The sequence below is a fragment of the Hyperolius riggenbachi genome, chromosome 5, assembly GCF_040937935.1.
Source record: "Hyperolius riggenbachi isolate aHypRig1 chromosome 5, aHypRig1.pri, whole genome shotgun sequence".
NCBI lineage: Eukaryota > Metazoa > Chordata > Amphibia > Anura > Hyperoliidae > Hyperolius > Hyperolius riggenbachi.
The window spans coordinates 160,739,612-160,766,134 of record NC_090650.1 but is presented as its reverse complement, the minus strand read 5'-3'; the positions used below and the strand labels follow the sequence as shown (position 1 = coordinate 160,766,134).

General features: G+C 47.2%; 1 protein-coding gene and 1 gene segment (V, D, J or C); one reads left to right on the top strand and one right to left on the bottom strand.

The window, feature by feature from the left end:
• STARD3NL (STARD3 N-terminal like) overlaps window positions 1-26,523 on the bottom strand; it is a 673,845-nt gene that overhangs the window by 35,133 nt on the left and 612,189 nt on the right. The window lies entirely within an intron of this gene.
• Window positions 42-26,523, top strand: part of LOC137519339 (T-cell receptor gamma chain C region C7.5-like) — a 162,787-nt gene continuing 136,305 nt past the window's right edge. Inside the window, 1 exon segment of the C gene segment in view lies at window positions 42-111. Coding sequence covers window positions 42-111 — 70 coding nt within the window.

Below are 26,523 nucleotides of genomic sequence, written 5' to 3'. Positions count from 1 at the left end.
GGGGCCTGCGCCTTCCCTGGCCTGCAGGATTCATGTGAGGTATGAAGGCGGGTCTGGCCAAGGATATATCTGACAGTGAAAACCAGAAAGAGCAGAGGCTAGAGGCGAGCTGTGAGCAGCTATGTTTAATCTGCTTCCACATGTTTTGTCACCCCTTCTGTTTGTCACCTTTAGTTGCTGTCACACATGCTTGCCACCATCTGAACCAAATAAGTTTATCTTGCTCACATCACTCCACAGGACATGGTTCTTGTAATCCATGTTCTTAATCTGCTTGTCGTCAGAAAACTTTCCAGGCTTTCCTGTGCATTATCTTTAGAAAATGCTTCATTCTGGGATGACAACCATTCAGACCAATTTTATGTTTATGTAGTGTTCAGCGTTTAGTTTGAGCTCTGATAGGCTGACCCCCACCCACTCACCCTTTCAATCTCTGCAGCAGTGCTGACAGCACTCGTATATTTGCAAAAGGCAACCTCTGGATAAAATGCTGAGCATGTGCACTCAACTTCATGGCCATGGCAAGCAGGGTTGCTCACTAGGACCCCGAATGCGAAGTTTACCCGAAAATTCGGGTGAATTTTGAGGTTTCCCGAAGGCGAAGCCGAACCCGAAAGTTAAAAATCATGCCGAAGCCGAATTCGAAGGTTCCCGAATGTGTGCACTCGAATTCGGCTGGATGACGCGGTTGGTTCAGGGTTCGGCTTCGGGATTCTGGGGTGACGTCATTGGGCCAATCAGAAGTCCTCCAGCCGAGGACCTGGCAACCCTAGCAACCAATCAGAGGAGGGGAGCCTGGCCCTCCCCTCCTCTATATAAGGCAGTGGCCATCTTGCGGAGCCACGTACTTGTGTGACTGCTGGTACTGAGAGTATCTCCAGTGCTGTGCTGCGTCTGATCAAGTGCATTTTCACTGCTAAACCTAGCGTTTTGCTTTCTAAACACCACCTAAACACATTGATTGTACTGTTGTATAGTTAGATAGTAATGTGATTGTTTGTAGTCAGCTAGTGTATAGTGTATACTGTGTTAGTCTGTACGCAGGCTGGGCCTGCTAGCCAAGGGCAGCCTTAGCCTACTACTAGCTTAGGTAGGTTAGGGATTCTACTTAGTTGTGTACTTAGTACTAGTTTAGTTAATTATTTAGTAGTGCTGTAGTCTGTTAGTTTATTAGCTTCAGTACTGTGTTAGTTGGTTACTGACTGTGTACAGGCCACTAGGCCAGCAAACATCTGTTGTGATCTGTGACAGTCATCAGCCCGACCCTATTGATTGATTGCGTTTGACCGAGTTTAATTGTCACCAACTGTCTGCCGCACGACTTAATTATTGTAGTATGCTAGGGATTTAATATTTACCTGCGTACTACTACTACTACTACTACTACTACTACTACTACTACTACTACTACCCGTTCAGTAATTTTTTTCCACTGTTAGTGTGTGATTTTATTAGCTTCTGTACTGTGTGTAATAAATAATAGTTAGTCACATCACAGGCCAGCATCCGTTGTGAGTGACCTGTGACTGTCACCTGCCCGACCGAATTGATTGATTGCGTGCGTCTGACCGTGTGTGACCGAGTTTAATTGTCACCAACTCTCTGCCACACGACTTCGTTATTGTAGTACGCTAGGGATTTAATATTTACCTGTGTACTTCTACTACTACTACTACTACCACTACTACTACTACTACTACTACTACTACCCGTTCAGTTAATTTTTTCCACTGTTAGTGTGTGATTTTATTCGCTTCTGTACTGTGTGTAATAAATAATAGTTATTTACATCACAGGCCAGCATCCATTGTGAGTGACCTGTGACTGTCACCTGCCCAACCGAATTGATTGATTGCGTGCATCTGACCGTGTGTGACCGAGTTTAATTGTCACCAACTGTCTGCCGCACGACTTAGTTATTGTAGTACGCTAGGGATTTATTAGTTACCTGCGTACGGCTACTAGTACCCGTTCAGTTCATTTTTTTGTACTGTTAGTGTGTGATTTTATTAGCTTCTGTACTGTGTGTAATAATTAATAGTTAGTCACATCACAGGCCAGCATCCGCTGTGAGTGATCTGTGACTGTCACCTGCCCGACCGAATTGATTGAGTGTGTGCGTCTGACCGTGTGTGACCGAGTTTAATTGTCACCAACTGTCTGCCGCACGACTTAGTTATTGTAGTACGCAAGGGATTTAATATTTACCTGCGTACTACTACTACTACTACTACTACTACTACTACTACTACTACTACTACCCGTTCAGTTAATTTTTTCCACTGTTAGTGTGTGATTTTATTAGGTTCTGTACTGTGTGTAATAAATAATAGTTAGTCACATCACAGGCCAGCATCCGTTGTGAGTGACCTATGACTGTCACCTGCCCGACCGAATTGATTGATTGCGTGCGTCTGACCATGTGTGACCGAGTTTAATTGTCACCATCTGTCGGCTGTTAAGAAACGCGGAAGAGCCGACGCCATAAGTCAATGGGAGGCGGCTCTTTCCGCGCACGGCGTGGCAGAGCACGGGGAGGCAGCCGTCTCCACTCAGTCTGAGGCGGCGGTCCCCGTGCAGGGCATGGCGGAGCGCGCATGGCCCCATTGCAGAGGCACCTCAGAGCGGTGCTGGTGTGGCTGGGACACATAGTCCCTCCAGGTTTAGAGTGACACGCGCGCACGCACTCAGGCAGGGATTATATGACAGCCAGAAGTGAGACAGCTGACCAGGCTGGTCAGCTGACGCTGGCTTCACTTTTCATTGGTCCAGCACTTAGGGAGGTGCTGGGCAGCTTTATGTGTATATATACTGCAGGATGTTCAGTTGCTGGTTGTCTGGCGTTGCAAACACAACGTGGGAGCACTCAGACCCTTAGTCAGACCCTTAAGTGTGCCGGGACCAGCTGGAGCTGTAATCCTACACTTAGCTAGATTCTGTTGATAGCTTAAAGTACTAGTTTGATTGTGATTTTCTGTTATGACCCTTTGCCTGCCTGACTATCCTCCTGAACTCTGATCTTGTACCCTGCCATTCTGATTCTCTGTTGCCGAACCCCGGCTCGCTCTTTGACTCTGCTTCTGAATCCTGATCTTGTACCTCGATATATCTGATACCCTGTTGCCGAACCCTGCCTGTACCTTGGACTCCGCCTCTGCCTTCTGAATCTGTACTTTATCTGTCCGTGTGTTTACGACCTGGCTTGTCCGACCTCGAGAACCGACCTTACTATTGAAGGCGGTTCCCCGTCTTGTTAGTGACACTTCCTCCAGAGTGTCACTTTCAGACAATCCTTGCTACTCTCAGCCTGACTCCTCCCGTCTTGGAGAGTTCAGGTCTTCGGAAGGAATCTGTGCAGTACTCCTTACTGCGCTGAGGCCTAGTCCTCTAAGTGTTACTGTTACACCAAACACTACACTCTACTCAGGTGAACAGAGGTTAGCTGGTATATTGGATTATCGGTGATACTGCAGATCATCAATAATCAGGTATATATCTGTATTTCCAGTGATACTGCAGATCACCGGTAATCAGATCCTCTCTGTGCTTCACCGATCGTTACAGAACGCCAGACCTAAAAACAAAATGGACCCACGCACTGGTCCTCTGGGGGAACTTGCCACTTCGGTGGATAATGTCAATCGAGTGCTGGGTGAACACAAGGCATTGATTGAGGCTCTGTCAGGGTCAGTACGAACCCTCCAGATGTCAGTGGATGAGGGGCGGTCCCCTCCTAGCCTGGACATATGCATGCCCGTTCCTGAACGGTTCTCAGGCCACAGATCTGACTTCCGCAATTTTAGGAGTAGAGTGTTATCATATTTTGAATTGATACCCCGATCCTCTGGTTCCGAGGGCCAGAGAATCACGTTTATCAAAACCTTGTTGTCCGGTGACTCTCAGACTTGGGCGTATAGCCTGCCCCCCGAGGATACAGCCCTGACCTCGGTAGAGGAATTCTTTAAAGCCATGGCAGTAATCTACAATGACTCAGACCTTGTTGCGACCTCTGAGCGGAAGCTTAAGCTCTTACGGCAAGGCAAGGGTCCAGTCGAAGATTACGTGGCCGAATTTCGTAGGTGGTCAGTTACGGCCAGATATGACACCTATGCCCTGTTGGATTATTTCCTGTCTGGGTTGTCGGATGAGGTCTCCGATCTAATGTTAAGTCAACCCGAGCCCAAAACAGTCGATGAGGCCATCTCTTCGGCCATTCGAATCGACCGAAGGCTACGCCATCAGAGACAGAATAGGGGCAGTCATCGTGTCAGGTTGACTTCTTACGCAGCACCTCCCGCTGCACCCATAGTAACTTCATCTCCTTCTTTCTCATTGTCTCCGGTCTTGCCTCCACCTGATCCAATGCAAATCGGTCGGTCTAAGCTGACCCAAGTGGAGAGAAGACGGAGAATGTCTGAACAATTATGTTTGTACTGTGGTGAAGGGGGGCATAGGGTACGAGACTGTCCTATTAAGCCGAATAAGCCGGGAAACGCTACCGCCTAGGAGTTGTAAGGGGTAGCACCCTAGGCACCCAACTCATACCCCTAAAAGAAAAACGTTTGCTCCTTCCTTGTACGATTACGTGGGGGGACAAATCTGATGCCACGGAGGCCTTTGTTGATTCAGGCTCCGTGGCTAATTTTATGTGTTTCGAGTTTGCAGAGAAGTTGGGCATTCCACTCACCCCAGTAAGACCACCTATCCAGGTTACTGCTGTGGACGACTCCCCGCTACAAAGGGACCGTCCGCTGTCTCAGACACCAGAGGTGGAAGTCACTATTGGGGTTCTGCATAAAGAAAGTTGAAGTTTTTTTGTATTACACATGACTACCTCCACAATTGTTTTAGGTATGCCCTGGCTGCAGCTCCATTCGCCACAGATTAATTGGGCTGCAGGACAATTAACTAGTTGGTCAGACTTCTGTTCCCAGCAGTGTCTAGGGAAAGTGACATTAGGTCAGACCAAGTTTCATGTGGAGGGTGTTCCTGAGCAATACTCCGAGTTCTCGGATGTATTTTGTCCCAAGGCTGCTGTCAAGTTACCTCCTCATCGCCCTTTCGATTGCCCCATCGATCTCCGTGACGGTTGTATGCCCCCTAGGGGTCACCTGTATAATTTGTCTGGACCAGATAAAATGGCGATGCAGGAGTATATTCGTGACACTCTAGCCAAAGGGTTCATTCGCCCCTCCCGGTCACCTGCGGGGGCCAGGTTATTTTTTGTTAAGAAAAAAGACGGGGGGCTTCGACCTTGCATCGACTACCGTGGCCTGAATAAAATCACGGTGAAGAATCGTTATCCGTTACCATTGATAGAGGATTTGTTCACGCAGGTCACAAACGCTAAGATCTTTTCAAAGTTAGATCTGAGGGGTGCATACAACCTGATCCGCATTAGAAAGGGCGATGAATGGAAGACGGCCTTCAACACACCCGACGGGCATTACGAGTACTTAGTGATGCCCTTCGGGTTGTGCAATGCGCCAGCAGTCTTCCAAGAATTAATCAACGAGGTATTCAGGGAGGTGTTGGGTAGATTTGTGTTGGTATACCTCGATGATATACTAATCTATTCCAACAACCTCTCCGAGCACAGGGTCCACGTTAAATTTGTGTTGGACAAATTGAGGCAAAATATGCTTTATGCCAAGGTGGAAAAGTGTATTTTCGAGGTGATCACTGTCACGTTTTTAGGGTATGTGATTTCCACCTCAGGCCTGTCAATGGATCCTGCCAAGGTCACAACTGTTTTGGAATGGCCACAGCCAGTGGGGTTGAAGCCCCTGCAGAGATTTTTGAGTTTTGCGAACTACTATAGGAGGTTCATAAAGGGGTACTCCACGATAATTGCCCCCCTTATCAGTCTCACAAAAAAGGGGGCAGATACCAACCACTGGTCCCCTGAGGCTGTGGCAGCCTTTTCTCACTTGAAAACATTGTTTTGCTCAGCGCCTATTTTGAGACATGTAGACACGTCCTTTCCCTTTATTGTGGAGGTTGACGCCTCGGAGGTTGGGGTGAGGGTGGTGCTGTCTCAGCGGTCAGGGTTGCAGGGCAGATTACACCCATGCGCTTATTTTTCCCGTAGGTTTTCACCGGCAGAGAAAAACTACGACATAGGCAACCGGGAACTTCTGGCCATTAAATTGGCATTTGAAGAATGGCGCCATTGGTTAGAAGGGGCAGAACATACGATCACGGGTTACACTGATCACAAGAATTTGGAATACATCGAGGCATTATATGACAGCCAGAAGTGAGTCAGCTGACCAGGCTGGTCAGCTGACGCTGGCTTCACTTTTCATTGGTCCAGCACTTAGGGAGGTGCTGGGCAGCTTTATGTGTATATATACTGCAGGATGTTTAGTTGCTGGTTGTCTGGCGTTGCAAACACAACGTGGGAGCACTCAGACCCTTAGTCAGATCCTTAAGTGTGCCGGGACCAGCTGGAGCTGTAATCCTACACTTAGCTAGATTCTGTTGATAGCTTAAAGTACTAGTTTGATTGTGATTTTCTGTTATGACCCTTTGCCTGCCTGACTATCCTCCTGAACTCTGATCTTGTACCCTGCCATTCTGATACTCTGTTGCCGAACCCCGGCTCGCTCTTTGACTCTGCTTCTGCATCCTCATCTTGTACCTTGATATATCTGATACCCTGTTGCCGAACCCTGCCTGTACCTTGGACTCCGCCTCTGCCTTCTGAATCTGTACTTTATCTGTCCATGTGTTTACGACCTGGCTTGTCCGACCTCGAGAACCGACCTTACTATTGAAGGCGGTTCCCCGTCTTGTTAGTGACACTTCCTCCAGAGTGTCACTTTCAGACAATCCTTCCTACTCTCAGCCTGACTCCTCCCGTCTTGGAGAGTTCAGGTCTTCGGAAGGAATCCGTGCAGTACTCCTTACTGCGCTGAGGTCTAGTCCTCTAAGTGTTACTGTTACACCAAACACTACACTCTACTCAGGTGAACAGAGGTTAGCTGGTATATCGGATTATCGGTGATACTGCAGATCACTTGTAATCTGGTATATATCTGTATTCCCAGTGATACTGCAGATCACCGGTAATCAGATCCTCTCTGTGCTTCACCGATCGTTACATCGGCGCTGCACAACTTAATTATTTGAAGTACGCTAGGGATTTATTAGTTACCTGCGTACGACTACTAGTACCCGTTCAGTTAATTTTTTGTACTGTTAGTGTGTGATTTTATTAGCTTCTGTACTGTGTGTAATAAATAATAGTTAGTCACATCACAGGCCAGCATCCATTGTGAGTGACCTGTGACTGTCATCTGCCCAACCAAATTGATTGATTGCGTGCGTCTGACCGTGTGTGACCGAGTTTTATTGTCACCAACTGTCTGCCGCACGTCTTAGTTATTGTAGTACGCTAGGGATTTAATATTTATCTGCGTACTGCTACTACTACTACTACTACCCGTTCAGTTATTTTTTTTCACTGTTAATGTGTGATTTTATTAGCTTCTGTACTGTGTGTAATAAATAATAGTTATTCACATCACAGGCCAGGATCCATTGTGAGTGACCTGTGACTGTCACCTGCCCGACCGAATTGATTGATTGCGTGTGTCTGACCGTGTGTGACCGTGTTTAATTGTCACCAACTGTCTGCCGCACGACTTAGTTATTGTAGTACGCTAGGGATTTAATATTTACCTGCGTACTACTACTACTACTACTACTACCACTACCCGTTCAGTTAATTTTTTCCACTGTTAGTGTGTGATTTTAGTAGCTTCTGTACTGTGTGTAATAAATAATAGTTATTTACATCACAGGCCAGCATCCGTTGTGAGTGACCTGTAACTGTCACCTGCCCGACCTGCCCGACCAAATTGATTGATTGCGTGCATCTGACCGTGTGTGACCGAGTTTATTTGTCACCAACTGTCTGCTGCACGACTTAGTTATTGTAGTACACTAGGGATTTAATAGTTACCTGCGTACTACTACTACTACTACTACTACTACTACTACACATTCAGTTAATTTTTTCCACTGTTAGTGTGTGATTTTATTAGCTTCTGTACTGTGTGTAATAAATAATAGTTATTTACATCACAGGCCAGCATCCGTTGTGAGTGACCTGTGACTGTCAGCTACCCGACCCTATTGATTGATTGCGTCTGACCATGTGTGACCGACTTTAATTGTCACTAACTTTCTGCCGCACGACTTAGTTATTGTAGTACACTAGGGATTTAATAGTTACCTGCGTGCTGCCTACTACTACTACTACTGTCTACTATTACTACTACTACTACTACCCGTTCAGTTAATTTTTTCCAGTTAGTGTGTGATTATATTAGCTTTAGTACTGTGTGTAATAAATAATAGTTACATCACAGGCCAGCATCCGTTGTGAGCGACCTGTGACTGTCACCTGCCCGACCATATTGATTGATTGCGTCTGACCATGCGTGTTCGACTTTACTTGTCACTGTCCGTCACACGAGTTAGTTAGTACTGTAGTATACTACACTACTGCTGTTAGTAGTAGAACTACTACTATTTAATACTACTATTTAAATAAAAATTAAAAAAAAAACTTTCATTTTTTGTTGTCACTCAACACCAGTCACCACCACCAGCAGTCACCACCAAGTCACCACCAACAAAGACTGTAACGTTTGCGGAATCGTTTTCGCGGTCAGCGCACAAGATGCGCACTGACACAATGAAAACCCTCCACAAGCGTATAATTAAGTGAACCCAGGCTAGGTGCAATGCACCAGCAGAGGGCAATTCCCACCGGCAGATGGCGCTGTGGAGTGCAGACGAGCACAATCGCTGCATGGCCACAGATGCCAGATGGGGATTGTACAGATCTAAGACAACGCAGGGCTGAACAGCCCTTAAAGAGAAGAGCGCAGAGATAGGCAAAATGTGTGTTCCCCAATCTAGTCGCCACCCAGCGACGGTGAACACACATTCGCAGAAACAAAGTATGAACGCGATCGCGAGAGAGGCGATCGCCAGAAGTGACACAAGACTGACCAGAACAGAACACAAGAGTAGCAAAGGCACAGCAAACTACAATGAGAAAATAACGAAAATAACAAACGCTAGCTAAACACGAACACCGCACTCATTCGCAACAGCGAACGCGTTTACAGTGTGATCTCCGCACGTTAAGCGCAACAGAGACAAGCACGCCTAACTAACCACTGACAGACAAACACGAAACAAAGAACGCGAGCGCTTGCTTAACGGTTACCTCACCGATCCTGCAGCAAGCGTTCGTATCAGACAAGACAGACAAACGGAAAACAGGAATATGAGAGGAAAGATTCACTGCTCTTTCCATCAGAGCAAGTGCGATCCGAGTTCAGGGACAAGAAAGCAGATCAGAAAGATCCACAGCCGCTACTGCTAGGCTAGTGCGATCCAAACACGACAGACAGATGAGGTAGCTTACACTCCAAGAACAAAGATCAGAAGGATCCACAGCCGCTACCGCTAGAGGCTAGTGTGATCCAAACAAGACAGATTAACAGAAGGGGCTACCAGTAGCGACCGCTGCTCTGGTTAGCACCCCAGACAGACAGAACGATTTCCTGACAACCACCGTTGGTGACAGGACAATCGCAACAGAGAGGCAATACAGACAAAACAGATAGCAAGCTAACTGCACTAGGGAAGCTGCCTAGTGCAGTCTCAAGAATTACTCTAAGATAGCATTAACAAGGAATAGCACGGCTGACACTCTAGGAGTGTTTCAACAAACCATGAAGGATGACCAGCAAAGGATTGACAGAGGTGCCTGGCTCTTCTACTGACCACATATGCTATTGCTCCGTTGTTATTGCCTGATGAAGCGGGATCAAACCTGCGAAACGCGTTGCATATTTGGAGTTCATAAATAAAATATATTGACTGTGTTTACTACAGTCGTTGTGTGTCTACTTGGAGGAGGTAAGTCCACCACTACCTCCTCTATTTACCAAGAATTTGGTTTTTAAGCTCATTTAGCTTCCTTTTATCCTTTTGGCGCCTCTGTTCTCCTGCATAATATTGAGTCCACCCTGGGTGGAGGGTTGAACCTCCTTTTTCTCATCTACAGAGAGCGACTTCTTATTCCTGAGTGGGGTCAGGAAAATCTCCCCACCTGCCTTTACAGTGGTTGCCTAATGGTAACCCTGGTTTGTGAGTATTAATGTTTACTCTATCTAGTAACCATTTACCAGTACATATTACACTATTGGTGCTCTTGGTGTTCCTTGTTTTTAGATTAACAGAAGGGGCTACCAGTAGCGACCGCTGCTCTGGTTAGCACCCCAGACATATAACCAAACAAATGAGCACTAAAGAATATATGCACCTAAGTGCATTTTTGAAAGGTCTTATGACTATTGCTAATATGACCATAAACCCCAAAGAAAAGAACATAAGCCACATTTTATCTGAAAAAACTCTATAAATAGAGTAAATGCATGACGACACAGCAATCTCAAGTATATATCGTAATTTTATTGAGGCTCAAACCAATCATAAAAACAATTAAAACTTATAAAAAACTCCCAAATATGTCCAATTATAATTGAAACACTCCCCCTCTGGAGAAAATTAACATTGTCTAATATATAAAGCAAGTGCCCGAGTATATATTAAATAAAAGCAATTACATCACCAGAAACAAGTAAGGCACAAAGTGAACTATATACCAACCAGACTGTGTCTCTGTCTTATAATAAAGTGCCCTGTGCTATATTAGGTCCGTGTGCATGCCGACACCCCCACCAGCCAAGGGTGCGGGCATGTGCATGCACACGATTGTGCAAAAACGTGCCAAAACAATCAAAAAATGGTCAAGAAATGGTCAAAAAACAGCTGACAGCACAACTCCTGAAAATCAATAAATGCAGCGATCCGGAGCCTGCATGCCCAAGCCCACCACAAAATCTGTGGGCATGCCCATACACACTTCCAGTCACTGTGAGTGAACAACCTACATATAAATGAAACCACACATATAAAGTGCATAGTGCCCAGTCACATTTATAGATACTTAAGTCAATATGAAAAAAGCGACGTGCCCCTGTGAGTGTGGCCTGCAATGTGCTGCAGATCAATGAAGAGATTGTGTCTGCTTACCTCTGGGATGTAAGGAATGGTGAGCCTGGAAGGGCGCCTTGCGCAGTTGCAGCTGATCGGCTGCTTCTAAAGGAGGCTATTAGCCTGAGCTGTCTTCCGTCTTTAAATATCCCCTGTCTACCTATTAAGTGCAGCGCGGCCGCGCTTCCTGATGCTGGACTGTGTGTGCTCCTATTGGCGCACGCAATCCGCATCATCGTTCAGGGGGGGCTCCAAAAGAGCCATGGAAGTATACACTACGCTTGCGCAGCATCATGCCGTTCGTAGAGACAGGGGAGACCCACAACAAATAACATTAGAGAACTATGTGTCGCAATACAGAAATACATATCTGAATATATGATCACTTGTATTTACATTATCTCATACAGATCGTAAAATATTACAATAGGAAAAATTAACAATATTTAAACAAAATCCATAAGCATTTTGTCAGGTAGTTCCTAATAATCAAGAACCTGCTGCCCTCTACAGGGATCCAGATAGAAGCACATCCAAAAAGACTCTCCAAGCCATATGTACAGATCCTATTCTTCTCTTAGTCACATCCCAGTCGCATATCTCCTCTTTCCATTATATTACGTGAAACATATAGAGCATTAGATATCTATTGAACACAAAATTAAACAAAATTAGCCTTAGTTCAATTAATTCAAAACTATCTCCCATATGCTCGCCTCCAATCAGGAGAAATACATAGAGAAGATGGATACAATTCAAAAGGCGCACGGGGGAGGGGGGGGGAGGGGGAAGGGCAAAATTATGGGGAAGGAAGGGGGGGGCGACAGACAGACAGAACGATTTCCTGACAACCATCGTTGGTGACAGGACAATCGCAACAGAGAGGCAATACAGACAAAACAGATAGCAAGCTAACTGCACTAGGGAATCTGCCTAGTGCAGTCCCAAGAATTACTCTAAGATAACATTAACAAGCAATAGCACGGCTGACACTCTAGGAGTGTTTCAACAAACCATGAAGGATGGCCAGCAAAGGATTGTGTGAAGGCCCAGCCTTTATACTGCCAGCCATCAAAGAAAGCAGCTAGATGATTTGCATAACAAATGTATGCAAATCCCTCAGCAGCAGAGCAGGTCTGAAACTTGCAAAGCAAAGCCAGGTCTCTTATCCAGAGACCTGCATCCTTCAGACATAAATAATGGTCAAACAGCTGTCTGCCTGTGCAGCCAGCTGAGCGGATCTTTACACAGACTTTATTAAAGTTTACCGCCCTCTTCTAAATGTTTTTGTTTTACTGTATTTGTATATTGCACAATGACTGGCAGAGGTAGAGGGCGAGGCACCACCAGGAGAGGCAGCGCCATTGCAGGAGCCACTGCCAGCAGCAGCAGAAGGTCTGGGACTGGTCCGCCGCCAGCCACTGACCACAGAGTTGTGGAGGAGGGAGCAGAGGCACAACAGCAGTGCGTTGCGCCCATCTTTGAGACGGGTCGTCGGCCACGGCCCATTGTGGAGAGTCAGGTGCAGGCTGTGGTGGAAATGATGGCGGAGCAGGAAGCCACCGTTTCCAGCCATGTTTTGGAGCAGTTTGAAGTGGAGATGACGGGGGCATGCAAGGAGGAGGAGGAGTTAGAGGTGCAGCACTTTGTTGTTGGCGCTGAGGAGGAGGGGCGTGATGCAGGGGATGTTGGGGTAGAGGAGTTGGTTGAGGCGGGCTCACAGGATATGTTTGGGGATGATGATGATGACTTGCTGGATCCTTCCTATGTGCGACCAGTACCACCAGCACAGTTGGTTGAAGGCAGCTCGTCATTGGAGGAGGAGGCATCTCTGGCACAGAGGTGCGGCAGCAGCAAGGCGGCCAGCACAGGGCGTGGAAGGCAGGAGCCACAGCAGCAGGAGCACAGCAGCAGCAACAACTCACTGCCCGCCCCCCCCCCCCCCCACCCCGGGCAACCAGTCCTCAGTGGCCTCATCAGCTCCCTCCACAGTGGCCTCCTCATCCTCCTATGCAGGCAAACGCCGCCAGACCCTGCTCAGTGAGTCATTCCCCGGTGTGACCAAGGTGCTGCCTCCCGCCCACAGGCTCATCCGGGTGCTGAACGGGTTGCTTGCCCGGGCCATGTGCTTCCAGCTCCTGCCATATTCATTTGTGCAGGAGGGGAGTGACATGAGAGCGCTGCTGCAGGTTGGGATCCCGGAGTGGCAAGTCCCCAGCCGCCACTACTTCTCCCGCAGGGCAATCCCAGCACTGCACCGCTTTGCCATGGCGAACGTGGGCCGCGTGCTTGATCACGCCGTGAGTGCGCGGATTGATGTCACCATGCAATTATGGAGCAGCCGTTTTGGGACAGACCGCTATCTGTCCTTTATGGCCCACTGGGTCAGCCTGGTGGAAAGCCCGAGCAAGGAAGCAGCAGGTCCACCCTCGGCCGCAGCAGCGGCAGCGGCGCCAGTCGCCTACTATGTGGTGCCACCGCGCGGGGTCAGGGGAGAAGCCGCAGCTCCCGCCGCCAAGCGATCCCACCTGAACAGCAGCGTGAAGGCCCGCCACTGTCAAGCGCTGCTGGAGATGAAAAGCGTGGGCAAAAACTGCTTGACGGCAGCCAACGTTCTCCGGTACCTCAGGGAGCAGGAGAAGACGTGGTTGACCCCGAGAGGCCTCACTGTCGGATTGGTGGTGTCCAACAATGCCGCCAACCTGCTGGCTGTCATCAGCAGGGGAGACTTGGTCCACCTCCCTTGCTTGGCCCACTTCCTCAACCTGGTGGTGCAAAAGTTCATGTGCACCTACCTGGGGATAGAGGAGCTGTTAGAAGCGGCACGGAAAATTGTGCGCACTTTCCTCTGCTCAGCAGCTGCCGCAGCAAAACTGGCAGACGTCCAGCAGCTCGAGGGCCTGCCACGACCCCCTCATCATAGATGTGCCAACTCGCTGGAACTCCACCCTGGCGATGTTGGAGCGGCTGGTTGAGCAGAGGAGGGGCTGTCCAACGCTACATCTATGATGCCACTGTCGCCGGCACCGACAGCACCACCAAACTCCAGCTCCTCACCAACGCACAGTGGGGGCAGATGCAGCAGGTCTGCTTGGTGTTGGCTCCCTTCCTGCAGGGAACCAACCTGGTGAGCGAACAACGGGCATCCCTCTGCCAGTGGGTGCCCTTTGTTTGTCTGCTGGACTGAGTTGGAGGTGCTGGACGTTGCTGCTGGGGGGGAACATCAGAGCGCAGCAGCAGTGGTGCGAGGGTGGAGAGAGGAGGAAGAGGCTCAGGGGCCAGAGGAGGAGGAGGAGGAGGACGCTGACACTGATGTCTCTGTTGGACGGTCCACCCTGTTCCCTATGGCAGCGCACATGCTGCGCTGCCTGCGCACAGACCCCAGGGTCAAGCGGATGCGAGCGAGGGATGATGCCTGCATCAGCATGATCTTGGACCCACGGCTGAGGGGGAGGTGGGATCAGTTTCTGCCTGCTAGAGACCGCGAGCAGCGGGCAAGGGAGTTGAAGGAGATCCTTGTTCGGCGACTGGAGGAAGCCTTCCCCCCGCCTTCCACCCCCTCTGTCCCTGTCCAGCAGCCAGCACAGCAGCTGGTTCCTGCGGCCAGCAGCAGTGTCAGGCGCCCAGGAGACCTGCTGTCATTGACGTAGGCATTCTACATGACGGTAGTGCAGCCGAGAGAGGAGGTGCGTGCAGCAGCCACCTTCTCTGAGAGTCACAGCCAGCGCATGACCCAGATGGTGGCTGACTACATGGGGTCCTTCCGTGGGCTTGACACCGGCAGCGCGGAGTCTGGGGACCCCACGGAGTACTGGGTGGAGCGCTTGCACATCTGGAGGGAGCTGGCGCAGTACGCCCTGGAAGTATTGTCTTGCCCCGCTTCCAGCGTGCTGTCCGCCGGTGGCGTGGTCACCGAGAAGCGCTCTCGTCTGTCCACAGAGGGCGTGGACAGACTGACATTTTTGAAGATTAACCAGGCCTGGATTGAAGGCACGTTCCTGGCACCTGTTGTCGGCGAGAGGAGGACATGAGGTGCCTGGGAATTACAATACATTGCCTGCTGCCATACGTGACTCCTCCTCCTCCTCTTGCTGCTGCTGCTGTATTTATTTATGAATTTATGTATGTATTTATTGTATTTATACGTGACTCCTCCTCCTCCTGCTGCTGCTGCATTTATTTATGAATTTATTTATGTATTTATTGTATTTATAGGTGACTCCTCCTCCTCCTGCTGCTGCTGTATTTATTTATTTATGAATTTATTTATGTATTTATTGTATTTATACGTGATTACTCCTCCTGCTGCTGCTGCATTTATTTATTTATGAATTTATTTATGTATTTATTGTATTTATAGGTGACTCCTACTCCTCCTCCTCCTGCTGCTGTATTTATTTATTTATGAATTTATTGATATATTTATACGTGACTCCTCCTCCTTCTCCTCCTGCTGCTGCATTTATTTATTTATGAATTTATGAATTTATTTATTTATTGTATTTATACGTGACTACTCCTCCTCCTCCTGCTGCTGCTGCTGTATTTATTTATTTATGAATTTATTTATGTATTTATTGTATTTATACGTGACTCCTACTCCTCCTCCTCCTGCTGCTGCTGTAGTTATTTATTTCTGAATTCATGAATTTATTTATGTATTTATTGTATTTATACGTGACTCCTCCTCCTCCTCATCCTCCTCCTGCTGCATTTATTTATTTATGAATTTATTTATGTATTTATTGTATTTCTAAAGCGCCAATATTACGCCACAATGATTTTCATCCTCCTGCTATCTGTGGTCCCACTACCATGGTCCACAACACAATACATTGCCTGCTGCCATACGTGACTCCTCCTCCTGCTGCTGTATTTATTTATTTATGAATTTATGTATTTATTGTACTTATAAAGCGCCAATATTACGCTGCGCTGATTTTCATCCTCCTGCTGTCTGTGGTCCCACCGCCAGGGTCCACAACACAATACATTGCCTGCTGCCATATGTGACTCCTCCTCCTGCTGCTGCTGCTGTATTTATTTATTTATGAATTTATTTATGTATTTATTGTATTTATAAAGCGCCAATATTACGCCGTGCTGATTTTCATCCTCCTGCTGTCTGTTGTCCCACCGCCAGGGTCCACAACACAATACATTGCCTGCTGCCATACGTGACTCCTCCTCCTGCTGCTGTATTTATTTATTTATGAATTTATTTATGTATTTATTGTATTTATAAAGCGCCAATATTACGCCGCGCTGATTTTCATCCTCCTGCTGTCTGTGGTTCCACCGCCAGAGTCCACAACACACAATACATTGCCTGCTGCCAGTGCCACACATCACTCCTCCTACTGCTGCTGCTGTATTTATCCTCCTGCTGTCTGTGGTCCCACCGCCAGGGTCCACACAATACAGTGCCTGCTGCCAGTGCCACATGTCCCTCCTCCTCCTCCTGCTGTCTTTATCCTCCTGCTGTCTGTGGTCCAACCGCCAGGGTCCACACAATACATTGCCTGCTGCCACATGTCACTTATCCTCCTGCTGCTGCTGTATTTATCCTCCTGCTGTCTGTGGTCCAACCGCCAGGGTCCACACAATACATTGCCTGCTGCCACACGTCACTCCTCCTCCTGCTGCTGCTGTATTTATATTCCTGCTGTCTGTGGTCCCACCACCAGGGTCCACACAATACATTGCCTGCTGCCAGTGCCACACATGACACGTCACTCTTCCTGCTGTCTTTATCCTCCTGCTGTCTGTGGTCCAACTGCCAGGGTGCACACAATACATTGTAGCTACAAACAAATTTCTTGCGCTCCTGGTCTCAAGTTGTCACGAATGGATACTTCCTCTGCAGATGTATACACTGCGACGCTCCGTGGTGGGGTATGTTGCACAAAGAATCATTAATTCAACACCTGATAGGTTGTAAACCTTTATTTCTTTCTGCTCCTCTCCGATCGCCTTGGTTGTGCTTTGGTCCACGAGACCTGTTTCAAAACGCCTTTCTGATTTTCGTTTGCCTCTCCTGACCTTCTTCTTCCTCCCTCAAAAATATAAAACTCAATTGAGTCACAATATATCAATACAAATATTTTATTTAACTCCACTTAATGCAATGCGTTTCGCAGGTGTGGTCCTGCTTCATCAGGCAAACAGGAGCATAACTCATTTGGTCTAAATGCAGAAGTGAGCGCCTCTGTCACGCCAGAGGCGCTCACTTCTGCATTTAGACCAAATGAGTTATGCTCCTGTTTGCCTGATGAAGCAGGACCACACCTGCGAAACGCATTGCATTAAGTGGAGTTAAATAAAATATTTGTATTGATATATTGTGACTCAATTGAGTTTTATATTTTTGAGGGAGGAAGAAGAAGGTCAGGAGAGGCAAACGAAAATCAGAAAGGCGTTTTGAAACAGGTCTCGTGGACCAAAGCACAACCAAGGCGATCGGAGAGGAGCAGAAAGAAATAAAGGTTTACAACCTATCAGGTGTTGAATTAATGATTCTTTGTGCAACATACCCCACCACGGAGCGTCGCAGTGTATACATCTGCAGAGGAAGTATCCATTCGTGACAACTTGAGACCAGGAGCGCAAGAAATTTGTTTGTAGCTACGAAAGTCTTCCCCTTGCTGATTCGGGACAGCATCTTGCAGCACCAGTCTACAAGCACATCACACTCAAGATGGATACCATTTCAGCTGTGATTCTTTGTGCAACATACCCCACCACGGAGCGTCGCAGTGTATACATCTGCAGAGGAAGTATCCATTCGTGACAACTTGAGACCAGGAGCGCAAGAAATTTGTTTGTAGCTGCACACAATACATTGCCTGCTGCCACACATCACTCCTCCTCTTGCTGCTGCTGTATTTATCCTCCTGCTGTCTGTGGTCCAACCGCCAAGGTCCACACAATACATTGCCTGCTGCCAGTGCCACACATCACTTCTCCTCCTCCTGCTGTCTTTATCCTCCTGCTGTCTGTGGTCCCACCGCCAGGGTCCACACAATACATTGCCTGCTGCCAGTGCCACACGTGAAACGTCACTCCTCCTGCTGTATTTATCTTCCTGCTGTCTGTGGTCCAACCGCCAGGGTCCACACAATACATTGCCTGCTGCCACACGTCACTCATCCTCCTGCTGCTGCTGTATTTATCCTCCTGCTGTCAGTGGTCCCACCACCAGGGTCCACACAATACATTGCCTGCTGCCAGTGCCACACGTCACTCCTCCTCCTCCTGCTGTCTTTATCCTCCTGCTGTCTGTGGTCCCACCGCCAGGGTCCACACAATACATTGCCTGCTGCCGGTGCCACACGTGACACGTCACTCCTCCTGCTGTCTGTGGTCCCACCACCAGGGTCCACACAATACATTGCCTGCTGCCAGTGCCACACATGACATGTCACTCCTCCTGCTGTATATATCCTCCTGCTGTCTATGGTCCAACCGCCAGGGTCCACACAATACATTGCCTGCTGCCACATGTCACTCCTCCTCCTTCTGCCGTATTTATCCTCCTGCTGTCTGTGGTCCAACCACCAGGGTCCACACAATACATTGCCTGCTGCCACATGTCACTCATCCTCCTGCTGCTGCTGTATTTATCCTCCTGCTGTCAGTGGTCCCACCGCCAGGGTCCACACAATACATAGCCTGCTGCCAGTGCCACACGTCACTCCTCCTCCTCCTGCTGTCTTTATCCTCCTGCTGTCAGTGGTCCCAACGCCAGGGTCCACACAATACATTGACTGCTGCCAATGCCATACGTCACTTTTTTTTTTTTTTAATTACCCCTATTTAACCATTTCCGGACCGCAGTGATAGAGATCTACGCCCTGTTTTGATGGGCTCCTGGCTGGCAAGGCGTAGATCTCTATCACCGGCACCGCCGCTCCCCGCCGCGATCGCGCGCACTGAACCGGCTGCACTTAGCTGTCTTATGACAGCTAAGGCTTCCGGGTATCGGCAGGAGCCGTCACTGATTGGCTCCCTGCCGTGTGATCGCTGTGAGCCAATCACAGCGATCACCCTCCGAAAGGCAACATAGTTGCCGTTCCGCCTCCCTCTCTGCCTCCCTCTCCCTGTCACTGTGGATCTTGTGTGACAGGGAGAGACGCACAGCCTGCAGCCGTGACAGGCTGTGCGATTTTAGTGTAAAAATAAACTTTTTTCCAGCTCTCTCCCCCCCATGTATCCCTTGATCCCCTCCCAACCACCTATATATAGATCTATATATATATATATAGATCTATATATATATATAGATCTATATATATATATAGATCTATATATATATATAGATCTATATATATATATATATATATATATAGATCTATATATATATATATATATATATATATATATATATATATATATATATATATATATAGATCTATATATATATATAGATCTATATATATATATAGATCTATATATATATATAGATCTATATATATATATAGATCTATATATATATATAGATCTATATATATATATAGATCTATATATATATATATAGATCTATATATATATAGATCTATATATATATATAGATCTATATATATATAGATCTATATATATATAGATCTATATATATATATAGATCTATATATATATAGATCTATATATATATCTATATCTATATATATATATAGATCTATATATATATATATAGATCTATGTATATATAGATCTCTCTCTATATATATATATATATATATATATGTCTATATATATATATATATATATATATATATATATATATATATATATATATATATATATATATATAACTGGATTGTGATTTTAACCACTTGCCGGCCGCCCCTACCTAGGGGCGGCGGCAAAGTGGAGCCCGCAACGACCGCGCAATACGCCGATCGGCGGCGGCTCGTTGCGGACTAGCTGGCCGGGGATCGCATGCTGGATGTGCCCACCCGCGACGTCAACCCGCCAGCCAATTAGCAGCGGCGGCGGGTTGTTAACCCCCGATCTTCCGCATGTAAAGCGGATAATACGCTTTGTAATGTATACAAAGCGTATTATACAGGCTGCCTCCTGCCCTGGTGGTCCCAGTGATTGAGGGACCACCAGGGCAGGTTGCAGCCCTCTTAGTAAGTACCCAAGCACACTGATCCTGCCCCCTGATCGCCCACTGCACCCATCAGACCCCCCCTGCCCACCCCTGGGACACCTGTTTGCACCCAATCACCCCCCTAATCACCCATTAATCACTCCCTGTCACTATCTCAACGCTATTTTTTAGATTAGGTCCTAAACTGCCCCCTGGGGGCTCCTGAACACACACCCCCCACACCCTTAGATCCTCCCTAGACCCTCCCCCCTGTGTACTGTATACATCTATTCTTCCCTATAATCACCCACTGACCACCTGTCAATCACCCATCAATCACCCCCTGTCACCACCTGTCACTGCCACCCATCAGATCAGACCCTAACCTGCCTTTTGTGGGCACCTGATCACCCACCCACACCCTCAGATTGCGTGCAGACCCACCCTCAGATCACCTCTGAAAGTGCATTGTTTACATCTGTTCTCCCCTCTAATCATCCACTGATCACCCATCAATCACCCCGTCACCACCTGTCACTGCTACCCATCAGATCAGACACTAATCTGCCCCTTGCGGGCACCCAATCACCTGCCCACACCCTAAATTAGCCCCCCAGACCCCCTCTGATCAACTCGCCAGTGCATTGCTTGCATATATTCTCCTCTGTAATCACCTACTGATCACCTATCAACCACCCCGTCACCCCCTGTCACCACCTGTCACTGCTACCCATCAGATCAGGCCCTAATATGCCCCCTGCGGGCTTCTGATCACCCGGCCAAACCCTCACCCGCCCCACCGCAGTGACAGAAATTTTTTTTCTGATCACTGCTGGTACGACTTAATTGCCATGTCCAGGTCATGATTTGAGAACATTCCTGCACTTCAGTGCCAATACAACCTGTCATCTAAGAAGCCACCCTGCTTATGACCGGTTCCACAAAATTCGGCCCCTCATAGACCACCTGTCATCAAAATTTGCAGATGCTTATACCCCTGAACAGTCATTTTGAGGCATTTGGTTTCCAGACTACTCCTCGTGGTTTTGGGCCCCTAAAATGCCAGGGCAGTATAGGAACCCCACAAGTGACCCCATTTTAGAAAGAAGACACCCCAAGGTATTCCGTTAGGTGTATGACGAGTTCATAGAAGATTTTATTTTTTGTCAAAAGTTAGCGGAAATTGATTTGTATTGTTTTTTTTCACAAAGTGTCATTTTCCACTAACTTGTGACAAAAAATAAAATCTTCTATGAACTCACCATACACCTAACGGAATACCTTGGGGTGTCTTCTTTCTAAAATGGGGTCACTTGTGGGGTTTCTATACTGCCCTGGCATTTTAGGGGCCCTAAACCGTGAGGAGTAGTCTAGAAACCAAATGCCTCAAAATTACCTGTGAATAGGACGTTGGGCCCCATAGCGCACCTAGGCTGCAAAAAGGTGTCACACATGTGATATCGCCGTACTCAGGAGAAGTAGTATAATGTGTTTTGGGGTGTATTTTTACACATACCCATGCTGGGAGGGAGAAATCTCTCTGTAAAGGGACAATTGTGTGTAAAAAAAATCAAAACATTTTAATTTACAGAGATATTTCTCCCACCCAGCATGGGTATGTGTAAAAATACACCCCAAAACACATTATACTACTTCTCCTGAGTACGGCGATACCACATGTGTGACACTTTTTTGCAACCTAGGTGCGCTAAGAGGCCCAACGTCCTATGAGTACCTTTAGAATTTCACAGGTCATTTTGAGGCATTTGGTTTCTAGACTACTCCTCACGGTTTAGGGCCCCTAAAATGCCAGGGCATTATAGGAACCCCACAAGTGACCCCATTTTAGAAAAAAAGACACCCCAAGGTATTCAATTAGGTGTATGGGGAATTCATAGAAGATTTTATTTTTTGTCACAAGTTAGTGGAAAATGACACTTTGTGAAAAAAACAATAAAAATCAATTTCCGCTAACTTGTGAAAAAAAAATGAAATCTTCTATGAACTCCCCATACTACTAACGGAATACCTTGGGGTGTCTTCTTTCTAAAATGGGGTCACTTGTAGGGTTCCTATACTGTCCTGGCATTTTAGGGGCCCTAAACCGTGAGGAGTAGTCTAGAAAATAAATGCCTCAAAATGACCTGTGAAATCCTAAAGGTACTCATAGGACTTTGGGCCCCTTAGCGCAGTTAGGGTGCAAAAAAGTGTCACACATGTGGTATCGCCGTACTCAGGAGAAGTAGTATAATGTGTTTTGGGGTGTATTTTTACACATACCCATGCTGGGTGGGAGAAATATCTCTGTAAATGGACAATTGTGTGTAAAAAAATCAAAAGAAATCTCATTTACAGAGATATTTCTCCCACCCATCATGGGTATGTGTAAAAATACACCCCAAAACACATTATACTATTTCTCCTGAGTAAGGCGATACCACATGTGTGACATTTCTTTTGCAGCCTAGGTGCGCTAAGGGGCCCAAAGTCCTATGAGCACCTTTAGGCTTTACAGGGGTGCTTACAATTTAGCACCCCCCAAAATGCCAGGACAATAAACACACCCCACAAATGACCCCATTTTGGAAACTAGACACTTCAAGGTATTCAGAGAGGGGCATGGTGAGTCCGTGGCAGATTTCATTTTTTTTTGTCACCAGATAGTAGAAATGGAAACTTTTTTTTATTTATTTTTTTTGTCACAAAGTGTCATTTTCCGCTAACTTGTGACAAAAGATAAAATCTTCTATGAACTCACCATGCCTCTTAGTGAATACTTTGGGGTGTCTTCTTTCCAAAATGGGGTCATTTGGGGGGTATTTATACTATCCTGGAATTCTAGCACCTCATGAAACCTGACAGGTGCTCAGAAATGAAAGAGATGCTTCAAAATGGGAAAATTCAATTTTTGCACCATAGTTTGTAAACGCTATAACTTTTACCCAAACCAATAAATATACACTGAATGGGTTTTTTTTAATCAAAAACATGTTTGTCCACATTTTTCGCGCTGCATGTATACAGAAATTTTACTTTATTTGAAAAATGTCAGCACAGAAAGTTAAAAAAATCATTTTTTTGCCAAAATTCATGTCTTTTTTGATGAATAGAATAAAAAGTAAAAATCGCAGCACCAATCAAATAGCACCAAAAGAAAGCTGTATTAGTGACAAGAAAAGGAGGTAAAATTCATTTAGATAGTAGCTTGTATGACTGAGCAATAAACCATTTAAGCTGCAGTGGTCTGAATGGAAAAAAGGCTCTGGTCCTTAAGGGTGAAAAGACTGCGGTCCTTAAGTGGTTAAATGTGATTTCCCTTAAAAAAAAAAAAACGCATCCGAATTCCCAAACTCTAATTTTTACCGAATTTTGATACCGACACCCGAACCTAATCAGAACCGAATTTCGTGGGCGAATCCGAATCCGGATGTCCTTCGGACCCGAATTCGAATGTACCCGAATCACATTTTGGTACATCTGAGTAGTGTTGGGCGAACAGTGTTCGCCACTGTTCGGGTTCTGCAGAACATCACCCTGTTCGGGTGATGTTCGGGTTCGGCCGAACACCTGATGGTGTTCGGCCAAACTCTTCGGCCATATGGCCGAACTAAGAGCGCATGGCCGAACGTTCCCCGAACGTTCGGCTAGCGCTGTGATTGGCCGAACGGGTCACGTGTAGTGTTGGGCGAACATCTAGATGTTCGGGTTCGGGCCGAACATGGCCGCGATGTTCGGGTGTTCGAGCCGAACTCCGAACATAATGGAAGTCAATGGGGACCCGAACTTTTGTGCTTTGTAAAGCCTCCTTATATGCTACATACCCCAAATTTACAGAGTATATGCACCTTGGGAGTGGGTACAAGAGGGAAAAAAATTAGCAAAAAGAGCTTATAGTTTTTGAGAAAATCGATTTTAAAGTTTCAAAGGGAAAACTGTCTTTTAAATGCGGGAAATGTCTGTTTTCTTTGCACAGGTAACATGCTTTTTGTCGACATGCAGTCATAAATGTAATACATATAAGAGGTTCCAGGAAAAGGGACCGGTAACGCTAACCCAGCAGCAGCACACGTGATGGAACAGGAGGAGGGTGGCGCAGGAGGAGAAGGCCACGCTTTGAGACACAACAACCCAGGCCTTGCATGAGGACAAGAAGCGTGCGGATAGCAATTTGCGTTTTGTTGCCATGCAGTCATAAATGTAATACAGATGAGAGGTTCAATAAACAGGGACCGGAAACGCTAACCCATCACAGATGTTCATTGTTCATGTTACTTGGTTGGGGTCCGGGAGTGTTGCGTAGTCGTTTCCAATCCAGGATTGATTCATTTTAATTTGAGTCAGACGGTCTGCATTTTCTGTGGAGAGGCGGATACGCCGATCTGTGACAATGCCTCCGGCAGCACTGAAACAGCATTCCGACATAACGCTGGCTGCCGGGCAAGCCAGCACCTCTATTGCGTACATTGCCAGTTTGTGCCAGGTGTCTAGCTTCGATACCCAATAGTTGAAGGGTGCAGATGGATTGTTCAACACAGCTATGCCATCTGACATGTAGTCCTTGACCATCTTCTCCAGGCGATCGGTGTTGGAGGTGGATCTGCACGCTTGCTGTTCTGTGTGCTGCTGCATGGGTGTCAGAAAATGTTCCTACTCCAAGGACACTGCCGATACCATTCCCTTTTGGGCACTAGCTGCGGCTTGTGTTGTTTGCTGCCCTCCTGGTCGTCCTGGGTTTGCGGAAGTCAGTCTGTCGGCGTACAACTGGCTAGAGGAGGGGGAGGATGTCAATCTCCTCTTTAACCACTTGAGGACCCACCCTTTACCCCCCCTTAAGGACCAGCGCTGTTTGTTTGGATCTGTGCTGGGTGGGCTCTGCAGCCCCCAGCACAGATCCGCGGCCACACAGAGCGATCAGATCGCCCCCCTTTTTTCCCCACTAGGGGGATGATGTGCAGGGGGGGTCTGATCGCTCCTACCTGCAGGCATGTTGCGGGGGGGGGGCACCTCAAAGCCCCCCTCCGCGGCGACATTCTCCCCCCCTCCCTCTCCTACCTGCTCCCCCGGGAGATCTGGGCTGCACAGGACGCTATCCGTCCTGTGCAGCCAGTGACAGGACGTCCCCTGTCACATGGCGGCGATCCCCGGCCGCTGATTGGCCGGGGATCGCCGATCTGCCTTACGGCGCTGCTGCGCAGCAGCGCCGTACAATGTAAACAAAGCGGATTATTTCCGCTTGTGTTTACATTTAGCCTGCGAGCCGCCATCGGCGGCCCGCAGGCTATTCACGGAGCCCCCCGCCGTGAACTGACAGGAAGCAGCCGCTCGCACGAGCGGCTGCTTCCTGATTAATCAGCCTGCGTCGCTGGTCCTGCAGCTGCCACTTTGCCGACGCACGGTATAAGCGTGCGGTCGGCAAGTGGTTAAAGTCTCCACAAGGGCCTGCTGGTATTCTTCCATTTTGACCTGTCGGACTCTTTCTTCAAGCAGTTTTGGAACATTGTGTTTGTACCGTGGATCCAGAAGGGTATAAACCCAGTAATTGGTGTTGTCCAGAATGCGCACAATGCATGGGTCACGTTCAATGCAGTCCTAGGCCGAAGAGGTCATAGCCTAGGGTCACAAAAACCTGTTTATTTGGGCTATTTCAATGGTAGTGATGGTGACGTACATAAATCTCAGCTATGGCCGTTAGCAACGTCTGAATTTCACGAAATGTCTCATGCAGGTAGAAGACATATTGTTAGACTTGGATTCCAAAGATGGGGTCCCTACATCTCTGCAAACCAGAGTTACAGGGGTCCAAAATTGGTAAAATCCCCCATAGGCTTTCATTGGGCCTCCTATTTACAGTTCCAAAATCTCACATCTTTTCAAAGGGCAATTGATCAGCAGTACCAAATTTTCTAGCATTGTAGGGACCCTTAGGGGGAACATGACTGGTGAGTTTCGGGCCCCTAGGCCAAAGAGGTCATAGCCTAGGGTCACAAAAACCTGTTTATTTGGGCTATTTCAATGGTAGTGATGGTGACGTACATAAATCTCAGCTATGGCCGTTAGCAACGTCTGAATTTCACGAAATGTCTCATGCAGGTAGAAGATATATTGTTAGACTTGGATTCCAAAGATGGGGTCCATACATCTCTGCAAACCAGAGTTACAGGGGTCCAAAATTGGTAAAATCCCCCATAGACTTTCATTGCCTCCCTATTTCACTTTCCAAAATCTCACATCTTTTCAAAGGGCAATGGCTCAGCAGTACCAAATTTTCTAGCATTGTAGGGACCCTTAGGGGGAACATGACTGGTGAGTTTCGGGCCCCTAGGCCAAAGAGGTCATAGCCTAGGGTC